Genomic DNA, 12,178 nt, shown 5'->3' on the forward strand with positions numbered 1-12,178 from the left:
CCTTAGATTCCAAATCATGAATGCAATATGAATTTCAGAACTTTTTGACTATTAATAGTTGATCATATTTTCTATTATCTTAAGTGAAAATCTGAGCTCTTTAACAGAAAAGAAAAGAAAGAACAGCCAGTTTGTCATTTCATTTTATAAGGGCTATACTGTTATGGTTTGGGGGGGAGGAGGCGGGAGCTGTTTAGCTGATGTTCAAATGCTATTATGATTTCATATTGATTCTGAAAAGATACCAGGGAGATGTATAATTTTTTTTCACTTTTTCTGTTACATAGATTTATTTCATAACATCATCAGCCATTTTGATTTATTTGGGGTTTTTTGCCAAAGATTTCCTTGATAAAACTCAGTAATTAATTCTTGGTATGCATGTTAATTGAGTCATTCTATAGAAGAAGAGTTGTTTTAGGACAAGGACATATCACAAATACTAAACTGCATATGTTTTTATTTTAAGTGTAATATACTTTGATACTATCATAATTTTTGCATTACTTTGTGCCAGTGAACTACGTCTTGGTTTGTGAGGATGCACCTCTGTCCTACCTTTACTAGGGTAGTGGTACATTTGTGTGGTTTGAGGCTATTCACAGATCATCTTTGAAATTGGTTTTATTACTGTTTTGATATTAATATTGCTATTAATGCGATTTCATTGTAAATATTAATATCACATGGACAAAAATGTGGAAGCATTAAAGTTGCCAAATGATAGCCTCACAAGTTAGGAAGTACCAGCATGAATGTGTTTGCATGCCTTTACTGGCCTATCTTGAATGCAAGCCTTATGAGACTTCCATTTTGTTTTTGTCACCATTTCTTCCCCAGTCTGTCTCATGCTCTACACAGAACAGATAGTTCCAACTTAATAAGCCACGGTTTTCTGGGTTTTATTTTCTTCTAATTCACCATATGATCCAATGTCTTAATTTACATTTGCTGTTTCTCATTTTATTGAGAAGGAACTGAGGCACAGCGAAACTGTTTTCTAATTTTCAGTGTCCAGTTTGGGACACGAAGGCTCATGTTTTTTTCTGGGACACTTGGTATTATGTAGCATTTCATACATGCAAAGCCCAGCTCCCATTGAGTTCGCCAGCAGCTGCATGTGCTTAGCATTTCTGCAGGTCAGATCCCACATTCTGAAGCCAGTGGCTCAGAAAGTACAGCCTTTAAATGAGTACTTGTAAAACGTTTGATTGAACTGACTTGACTAGTAATTCACCAAAAGTGCATTAAACATAGAGTTTCCCAAGGTAGCATTCAGTTGCCTTGCAGTTTCCATCTCATCCACTATACATCTTTCAGTTTCTGCAGGTAGTTAAATAGAGGTCCTGTAAACAACAGTGTCTTCCGTTACCTCAATTAATCTGGTTCAGCTTGTTTACTGATCTTTTTATAACAGTATTGTAAGGTGAAAATACCTTTAGGATACTGTCACAATTTCCTATACCATCCTCTTTCACACTAGCCTGTCCCGGTAGCCCAGATTTATATCTTAGCTCTTTGGCCTCTTTCCCTTCACCAAACATAGAATCTTATAGATGAGGTTTAAATTAGTAGAATTACTCCCCTAATAATGTCTTTCTTCTTAAATTCTATACTTGTCATATGGTACTATATTTGTATTTTACTGAATCATTAATAGAGACCAAAAATTACATATATCATTATATATACTGATGTTGATTTGAGTTGAAATAAAACCTCTTTCCTGCTGCTTTTTTAAGGTGCTGGCTATTCTGGTCAGAGTGGTAGTGGATGGTATGGCAGATCGCACTGGAGAGGTAGCGAGTGGATTGAAGGGGAAATTGCAAGAGCTCTTGGGCAGAGTGACTTCACGAGTGACAAATGATGGGGAGATCTGGAGACTTTATGCCCGACTTTATGGAAATGGACAGAATGATAGTGGTGAAGATATTGAAAAGGTAAATGTGTGAGGTATACATTTTTATGGATACACACTTCTGGTACAAACCTTCTGTTCTCTAACAAACTACAGTGCTATAGTAAGACATGCTTTGGTTCCAGATGTGTTTTGCTTTAGTGTTTCTATAAGCTTATTTTGTGCTTTTCATGTTCCTACAGCACACATTTTTATTATCAAACAGGAGCAAGATGTTTTACGTCAGTTTTTGTGGATTTTTAAAAAATCTCTTTTATCAGTATTTCATTTTAAAACATTCTATCACAGCATATGTGCATTGTCTTGGATTTGTGTTCTGAAACTTTTCTTGGCAGTAATCTAATGGCTATAATCTAATGGTGTTTTTTTTTTAAATTGGAATCTTTGATTCTGAAGACAAGATATTGCAGCTTCTGGAAAAAAGTGGATCTTAATGGCATGATCCAGTGGCACCATAAGCCATCTATATTCTTTGCAATCACTAAGGGAAAATGCATTTGAGATAGTCTATACCACAGTTAGAGTTCCCAGAGTACTCTTTATCCTTTGTCCTTACTTAGCTTAAAATGGAATTAAATAATACTATTTAATTCTTAATCTGTTGAACCATTGGTTTCTCTTTACCTGTCTCTGGTTTTGCTACGTTAACTTCCATCTCTTGTTCCTATCACTTCCCAGGTAATCGAGTTGATTGCATTTCCAAAATAACCACTCTGTGCTGCTAGAAGTGTTTACTTTGTTGTATGCTGAAGTGTGCTTTGCATTTGGTATTAACTTTCCAAAATTCAAATAGCCTTGCACACTACAAAAATACTTACGGGTTATCAGATCTTCACTGAAGCTGAAAATACACAAGGTCAGCATTCAGTATGTGTTTCCTAATGGGGGTATGCCTTTGGCCTGCACAGAAGTGTCAGTCTAGAGGATTGCTTGTCGCTTGATGTCAAGCATGTTATACAGATGGTTGGGCCTACAAATTGTATGCCTGTGGGGGTTAAACTTGTAATTATTTGGGCCTTACTCATTGTCTTCCTCTTTACACTTTACCCTGTGAAATGCCTTGTTTAGTCATTGCCGGTGTCCATTATACCTCCAATTCCTCCCTTTTTTCCTTCCCTATTTTTTCTTTACAGCTGAACAATAAAAGAGATTTGGCCTATTTAGAATTCAGAAATACAGACACTGCAATATCCTGTAATATGTCCTCAAATTCTCACTCAGACATGCAAAGTAGCAGAGGCCCTGTCTATACTATAAATGTAGTCATTTCAGAATCTGGTTACATCACAGTATTTTTCACTAACCCAGTTAAAAACATGGTTTCAATTTGTAAGTAGACAGGACTTTGACTGTGTTTCCTAATCAGACTGGTTACGGAACACGTTTACGGTCTAGCTTGCCCTGCAAAATGGAATGATGTTTATAAATAGATGTTTATAAATACTCAAGGTATGCTCAGGTGTGTATCCAAGTATCCTGGTATGATGGTACCATAGATATAGATCATGAAAGAGAAAAACTGCCTACAGCCACAGCATATATTAATTTACAGTGTAAAAATTAATTTACAATACGCTAGATAATCACTGGTGGCTTTTCTGATGTCATATTATAAAGTAAAAATGTTAAAAACAGTATTTATTGGCTTCACTGCCACAAGCACCATCATGTGTCAGCCAGATACTAAGTGAATATAACTATCTGTAGAAAAATTCCAGATGTATCGTTGCAGTTTTCCGCCCACATTTATTATGCAAAAGGTCAATGAATTCTGAAAGGGCATTATCTACTATATTGTGGCATCATAGGACAAAGAGATGGGAACAGATCTATTGTAGTGTCAGGGTTTTACCTTTATTTCATAATGTAATACCTTATTTAGTGCAGATTTGATTATATTTAACCAATTTTGTTCCTAACATTGCATTTGAAAGAACAACCTTGTATATCTGGCTATTGTAAAGGGTGGGTTGGTTGTTGGTTTTTTTACCTTTCTGCTCTGCTGCCGTATCTGATGCCATGAATCACTAGAGTCTACAGTTACAATTCACAACAGTGCTTTGTAAAGTGAATCAAAGTCAGACAGGGTTTACAAGTTAGGTGTGTAAAACTATTGAAGTGTTGGGTTTGTGTTTTTTTTTTCTTTAGCTTAGCATATATTTACTCTTACACTTTTATGTATCCGATCTGCCACCTCACTCAGTACTTCATTCTTTCCTATGCTGAATGCAGTCCAGTCCACCCCTTTCCCACTGAGGAATCTTTCCAACCTTCAAGTTTCCTGCTGATCCATACCCAGGCTATGAAACCCTTCTGTTCCTTGAACTTTCCCCAGCTCATAACTATTTCCTTCCAGGATAAATCCAGGTTCCAGAAGTGCAAACAAACAGCCCACAAGACTTTGAATTCTTTCCCCTCCCTGACATCTGTCAGCAAAACCCCCCTAATTTGCTGCTCTGACTCAGACATGTGCAGACTGAAATCAGACTGCTGTGAAAACTGTGGTTCCTTCTCTTGGAAGTTCTTGCCTCTGCTGGCCAGAACTACTACCAATTATAACCTAGGTTATTATGAAAAAGATTAATTTCCTCTGGTTTGACTTAATACACCTTTACTGCAATTTACAGCAGCATGAGCAATTCGATCCATAGTGATTGGAACTCCGGTGGGAGAGAGAAGGTAGAAGCTTCTGGAGTGATGACCCCCAGATTTAATCTGTGTTTGTTCAGCAATCAGAAATCTTTATTGCGCTCATGTACATGTACCGCACTGAAAGTTTTTTATTGCTTTATATGATATTTAAACTCTTCAAAAAGATAATTGAAGAGTTGTCATTGAACCAAGCCATGTAACTTCTGGCATGCATTTGTTTCGTATTTCTGATGCAAAAACAAAACTCAAAAGCAAAAATTAATTTCTTCTGCTTAAATTTTTCATGTTTTTTTTTTCCTTAATGGGACCCTCCTTCCATATTGTTTACATTTATTTTTCGTGTTCACACTGAGAACCAGAGCAGTATGGCAGCTAATAGCTGCGTCTGTAAAATAAATTATTCGTCAAGAATACATATATAGAAAGAAAGCTTTGATGTATTCAGTTATAAATTTTTTAGGTACAAAATTGCTCTTCAAAGTGTGAGTACAAGTATTTTTCCCTTTTTCATGTGCATTTAATTATGATGACTTGGCAAACATGGGTCACATCCATCAGTCTAGACAGATTTTTAAAAGATAAAAATTAGACACATGTTACTTTATATGCCTCTCATACTTAAGATACAATATTGGTGAAGAACATCTGTGTTACAGCTGGTGCTTACCGTTGCAGAGAAGGACACTACTCTAACTCACAGGAAATCAAGCATAGTAAAGATACATTCATTTTCTGGATTGAGCATTAGTTTCATAGATACTTAAAACTAAATCAGTCTCCTAGTTTGTTTTCTCACATACTGATCTTTTTTTTTCCTCCTTGCAGTCACTGCAGTGTCTCACTAAGGCACATAAATGTGAAATTCAATCAAGTGATTGGGAGAAAGATGTTTCTTCTTTTAAGGAAGTGGTGAAAGGAGCCATAGAGATTGCACATGGTATGTTCTACCTGAAAAGAACTTTTATTATTCATGAAGAATGTAGCAAATATTTATTAAGCTTAGTAACAAAATAATATTATACTTTACCCATTATATTTATTCCTACTATTGGGAGTCCTCTAACAGAGAGCATCATCCTGATAGTGCATACAAAAATATACTTGGAATGAGGCAGAAATTGTGTTGGGTGAGTCAGTAAACATATGACTGGTAAACATGGAATCAATTAATTTAATGATCTAGCAATTTCATAATGCACGTGAAAATGCATCTATAGTTCATCTCAGTCCTCAAATCATCACGTAAGTTTGATTGACTGTGCCAGTCAGGAGATGGACAAACCTTTGACTCGGTAAGACTATTCACTGTGCTGTGATATTTATGTTTAAGAAGAATACATATACCTGTTGGGTTTAGAGTTACTGTCTCAAAATTACTTGGCATTCTTTTTCTTTGTGTTTCTTTTTGGGGATATTACATTAAAAAATTGTCTATGGAAAGTATCAAGATTTTTAATTAAACGTTGTTGTTTAAGGATTATTGCTGTAGAGGTAATGTTTTTTTGTTTTGAGGTCCTTTTCTTTTGTGTTTGGATTCTAGTGGCTATAAAATGCAGCAAGAACAAATCTAATAATCAGGAAGCTTTGCAGATACTTTCTTCAGCTCGGCTCAACTTACGTGGCTTGTCATCCAAAGCAAAGGTAGGAATGTTTGAAAGGTAGGAATTTTTGTTTGAAGGCTAGGAATCTTTGTTCTGTTGCCAGAAACCATTTCTCTGTTTTGAGTCCTTTATAGATCAAATAGTACCTGCCTGTCCCACTGCGTCATCAGATGGATATTCACCTCTACGCTGCTAAGGATTCCAGTTTTAAGCAGACTTTTAATTCCCTTCTTCCTGCTAGGCTTTGACTGAAATAAACCTACTACTCTAAAATGTCAATGCTATCTCTTAGACTAAGTTAGAATTATACTTAAAATATTGGGCAAACAGACTCGAATGTTTGGAAGAAATCAGTCATTTCAAAGACCTGTTCCTTATGTGAGTAGTCATGGGGGAAGCAGGGCAGTCTCAGAAAGAATGGATGTAAACCTGCAGAAGGGACCAAAATGTGTCAGGACTACTTTGCATCACTTGAAGTGTTTTTAAAACAGAGTTACTTATTAAAAGAGAGTACTAATTTATAACAAGGTTTTCTTGGATACCCTACCAATTGAGATATGAATTCGCTGGAAAATGTCATCATGTTTGAATCATATGTTTGGTTTTTGGAGTTGTGCCTCCATAGCCAGGCACCCAAAGAGCCGAGTCTGTTTCTGCACCATTATTATCCTGATTTTACCCTTCATCTTACAACATGAGACACAGCCATTGTTTAACTGAGGACTGATCTGGAATACGTTTTCATTCAAAATACACTTAATGCCTTAAAGTATTCTTCCTGGCTGCGTATGGAGTTTAGTAAATGTGAATTACAGAGCATAAGTTTTATAACATGCGTGCTTGTGTTACAAAGTGTTCATCCATCATCAGTGTGCTAAACTTGGCTCACTCTCTTTTAAGTCCTATAATTTTAAGGATAAAAGCCTAGGAAATTTGTGTAAGCAGACACAAGCTGGCTCTGTAACTGTGCTTTTAGATACTGGCATATGTAAGTCTTTAGACTCGATGATCTTAGAGGTCTTTTCCAACCTCTATAGAGGTCTTTCCAACATCAATCCAATGATTCTATGATTCTTCAGAATGTGGTGAAAAAAGCCACAACATATATGTTTGGTTGTGATTCACAAAATGGTTTTAAAAAAAAAGTGTGTAGACTGAGTATGACTGTAGAGAAAGCAAGACTACTTGACGTAAATGATATAAATACAAGTACAGGTAGTTTATATTATGCAAGATCATCTGACATGTTAGAGATAAAGCTATTGGTGTGACATCACTGTTTTTGCATACTTTCCAAGGTGCCATCTTATTTTTAATTTGAAGTCATATTGAATTTCCAAAGTGTGTTGTGGTTTAAAAACTCAGTCATCTTCTGTAAGATCCTATGCACAAACAGTTTAGCACTGTTTATGCCTGTCCAAGCTTGACTGCAGCATCTCCTTTTGCTGCCTTGTGAGTCAATATTAATGTGGGGGGTTTTCTTCTTTTTTCTTTTAACAAAGAAAAGCACTTTAAAAAATGGGCTAAGAGCAGACTGGATAGTTAAGATTTCAGAAAGAACAAAGGAACAATGAAAGTAACTTTTAAAAGATAAAATTTCAAAATTTTGTAGTCAAGACATGCAGTTGGAACAAATCAGTAGTTTTTGTACAGGTGAAACAATGTCGCTTTTCAGACTTCTCACCTTTCCTGGGATCTTCATCTCTGACATTCCAGCTCCTGTGTTGTGCTGGGCTCATGATGCACCCACATTCTGCTGAAGGCTGCAACTCGAAAATATGTTGGGCTCCTTTCTGTACAGAGCCTTCTGGGCAGTTGCATGCTCTGGCAAATAGCAGAGTGGGCTCTCTCCTGCTCCTTTCCCCCATGCATCATTTGGATCTGACAGGTGGGGTCTCCGAAAAGGAGAAAGGTCATGGAGCTGTATCGTAAATGCATGAAATGTGCATACTGTTGTGGGAAAACATGGGGCACAAAGCCCAAAGAATGATGCTGCGTGAAACTTCCCCAGGCTGCATCTAGTTGAATAGATCTCTTTAACTGTGTGAAAAAAAAATGAACAAATAATTATATCATCCTGATTTATTTAGCTGTCTTAGCCAGAAAGAACCAAACTTTTCTGTCACATTCCCAGTGTGAGGGTTTTGGGCTGAAAGTCAGAAAAGTTTCTGTACTTGTAGCAGGAACATGTTCCTATTTTTGTGTAAGATGTTCCTTTGTTCAGTGACAACACTGTTCTGAGGCACATTGAAGACCTTGGTTCAGGCCTTTTAAGTACATTTTTGTTTATATACGTATCTGTATTGTCCCATTAAGTTTTGATGATATAATGATGTACAGATGTACTCCAGAGCAACTTTTGTTTTCTTGGTTTGTTTTTGTCTCTAAATGTAGGCTTTTCATTTGTGTCAAATGAAGTGTGAATCACTCTCCCTTTACATAATAAAGGGGAAACATATGTTTGGGTCCCCCACCACCACCATATTTCTGTGGAGTGGTACCTCACACAGCCTCCATATTACTTGAGTCAAATGACAGGTCCTGGCCTTGCAATAGCAACATGTTCTGGTGCAGTAGGCACAAAGCTCCAGTCAGAGCTTGCATATTTCAAGGCTTTAGACAAGTCATCTAGCATTCCTCTCCCTTGGTTTCCCTGTAAATACGTGAAGATCATGATTGCTCATAAGTTAGCTGCTTTGTGTTTTTGTTAATGTCTTAAGGTCTTTAAGAACAAACTATTTTTATTACTCTGTAGTGTTTTCTTTTCTCTTGTATAACTTAATTACACACAGATTAATGTCTCCACCCACGCATGTCTTGACACCAAATGTTAAAAGATGTTTATTTGGGGTTTTGGAGAAAATGACACAACAGAATATGACACTGGGAAAAATGGCCATTAAAATTCACAACTACTAATTTATCAGCAGGTGGGTTTGTAAACTGCAGTGACAGTATGTGAGATGCTCTTCTAATTTGAGTTTCATGGTGAGGTCCTTCACTTTCGATGGGATCAGGAGTCAGCGTAGGCAGTCAAGTCAGAGCAGAAACCCAACATCCACAGGAGGATTCGGCCCCTCTGGCAAAATATCAGGTGTGTGGCACAGACCACAGGTCTATATACGTGTGTGTGTGTGTGTATATATATACCTTCTGTTTATTAGCCACAAAGTGGACTTTTTAAAGAGAGAGATACCGCCATAGGTACCAAAAATATGAAAGGCAGGATAGTGGTGATGAGCTTTCTGTATTCCGTCTCTACACTGAAACAGAGAAACTGTATGTATATTTTAAAATTATGTATTTCTTTTTGTCATGCAGCAGCTTTTTGTGGATGCAACAAGTAATGAGGTTCACAGTGAGATAGCTGATGAGGTGACAACTATGGACAACATGATTGCTAAACTTCAGGGACTGAGTAACCAGCTGAGAAACCAGTGCTGACATACGGACCGGATTCCGTGACAGGAAGACAATAATGACATGTTTCTTTTGCCACAGCTTTTGCTGATGAAATGGTAACAATTCTAATGCAACAACGCTCTCAATAAACATTTTTCTGTACAGTGCTGTTCTTGCGGTCAGCTTTCTTCAGAGTTCAGGCTGCTTTTTAAGATTCTTATCTGCTCTTGCTGTCTTGCGAAGTTGCATGTTTTGATTCCTCAGGGCCAGATTTTCTGGAACGGAGCTACTTGTATTTATAAGGCGATTATTGAGGATTAGTTCTGCCTGGCTGCATCACACCCAGGCGCCAGGCCTCTGCGGGATGCCCCACCTATGTTGCAAGCGGGGGAGCAGGAGAGGCGCCAGGGCGGGAGGAGATGGACAAGCACTCAGCAGAGGCGGGAGCTGGGCCCAGCCTATCACCCTCACCAGCGAGGCACACAGCCAGTCGGAAGGCGCGTCTGTCTGCCGCTGGCCAATCAGAGGAGCTGTAAGGCTGGCCCGTCGGTGGTGGGAAGCTGAGGTGAGGGCAGGGTGTCATGGCGGGGAGGACCGTGGGCACCGGGGGGCTGCAGGCAGGGCCAGAGCCTGAGGCGGCTCACTAGGTCGTCCGGCTCTTTCTGATTTTCATTTGGTGTTAACTGCTTACAGGGGAGTAGGAGTGGAGTCCCGAGAGTAAGAATTTAGTCTTTTTTGTTATTCTTGTAATACAATCAAAGTAGCAGGATGTTTGCTGCATTAGGATTTACAAACAGTTATTACTTACAGCAGTATTATTTTATTCAAAAACACATAACTTGTGTCCCATGGGCAATAGACTAGCACTTCATTTGGGCCTTTTACAGGCATGGGGATTTCCCCCCACTGAGGCAGCAATAAAACTGCAATCTAGTCTAAAGTACTTACATCTGACTAGACCTGAATAAGTTATTTTCATCTAGACTATTTTGCATTGTTTCATTTCTAAGCATCTTTGCTACAGCTCTTCTTAAAATAGGATTTTTTTCAGAGTTTTCCAGAAACCTGTGCAAAATAGTTTCCTCGCTCATCATGATTTTGGCTCTTTCTTCCATATGAGAACGATGCAGTCTCCAAAAATGTGGTTATCTATATCCTGGGTACGCACCGTCTGTGGTATGGTCATTAAAACTATACCGTTACTAAATGGCAAGAATACTGTCCCTGAAGAGAAAGCTGGAAGGTAAAAGGAAACCAAACAATTAATTGGATTTGAAGCAGCAGTAAAAGCATGTTATTTTGGTGTGTGAAGGGGGAAACCATCTTGATGCATTTGTAGAGCTTTGTATCCTTGTAAAGCTTCTTAGAATGGAGAATAAATTATTTGCTGCTGGTATTTTAACATGAGGTTCCCACAAAAATTATTATCTTAAGAAAGGGTTTACCTGCTAGTGAAGGAGAGCTGGCTCCTTCATTGAAATGGCCCAGAAAGGGAGGAGGCATTAAAGTTTGTGCAGACTGAATTTGCTGGAGATACTCCCATTTTGCTCCTATGTACAGTGGGGGGCCCAGCTGACTGAAAAAAAATAGGCTGTGAGTTTTGTGACAGACTCCCACCACTACTATCTTTTTATAATTATGTTTTGATACGATTTACCTTATTCACAAAGGAAAAGAAAAAAATCTTTAAAACTATTATTTTGTTCCCAGCACTAAATTTTCTTGGGAAGAAAGGGTTTAGGTGTGGAATTGTTCAGTGGCAGAAAAATCTCCCATTTTTCTTGTGATCTTATGGCAAATATTAAACCAGAATTATATCCCAGTATCAACTTGAAAACATGAGACTTGAATTCAGTTCTCTTGATTTAAAAGAAAATAATTTCCTTTGAGTTTACCTAAGACACTTTTATAACTGAAGTTTGGAGGTGCAGAACATGAAGCTGCATTCATTTTTGTGTAATGGCTTCTGCCTAGCATTTAATAATGCTAGGTGGGAAGTTAGCATTTCATGTAGATATTAGAGAGGTCTGTGAGAAGGCTTTTATCTCCTTTCCCTTTTGATTTTTTTATTTTGAAAATAATTTTTGGTTTTTTGCCTAAGGTGGTCACATGAAAAAGTCATTCTGCTCTTCCAATATCTCTCCCCTGCAGTACTTCACGTGTTTTCTCAGCACAGATTTTTTCCTCGTTTGAGCTTCCCTCTCTTAACAAATGTGTGGAATATAAACAACTTTGTACATTCACCTAACACAGGGAAAGCCTACTATCCACAGACACTTGTGTTCCTGAAGAGTGGGATGGCTAGTGTTATGACAGCACACCAATTTTCCTGTCATAATTAATGTAATAGAGGGGAAATGTCGGCAGAGACTTAAAAATACACAATTTAAATACATACAGACAATATATGTGGTGTGGAGGATGGAGAGGCAGGAGCTGGCTCAGCGTTCAGGAGACACTGGCTTTTCAAAACGGATAACCATCCCAGATGATCTCAGCCACTTCATCCATGAGACTGAACGCCTGATGTAAATCTCTTAACCAGGTAAATTCTTGCTTCCTCTTTCTTTGTATTGGAGGCATTTTCATTTTCCTCAGGTACAAG

At 37.9% G+C, this 12,178-nt stretch overlaps 1 protein-coding gene across 1 annotated transcript in view; it reads left to right on the forward strand.

Annotated features, from left to right (window-relative positions):
* Positions 1 to 9,737, forward strand: part of TTC27 (tetratricopeptide repeat domain 27) — a 138,252-nt gene extending 128,515 nt beyond the window's left edge. Inside the window, exons 17-20 of the mRNA XM_075146694.1 lie at positions 1,743 to 1,940; positions 5,396 to 5,507; positions 6,111 to 6,211; positions 9,493 to 9,737. Of these exons, the coding sequence (XP_075002795.1) occupies positions 1,743 to 1,940; positions 5,396 to 5,507; positions 6,111 to 6,211; positions 9,493 to 9,615 (534 nt within the window). The 3' untranslated portion in view covers positions 9,616 to 9,737. The remainder of the gene's footprint in view (positions 1 to 1,742; positions 1,941 to 5,395; positions 5,508 to 6,110; positions 6,212 to 9,492) is intronic.
* Positions 9,738 to 12,178: the final 2,441 nt, after the last annotated feature.

The sequence above is a fragment of the Calonectris borealis genome, chromosome 3 (genome assembly GCF_964195595.1).
Source record: "Calonectris borealis chromosome 3, bCalBor7.hap1.2, whole genome shotgun sequence".
Taxonomy (NCBI): Eukaryota; Metazoa; Chordata; class Aves; order Procellariiformes; family Procellariidae; genus Calonectris; species Calonectris borealis.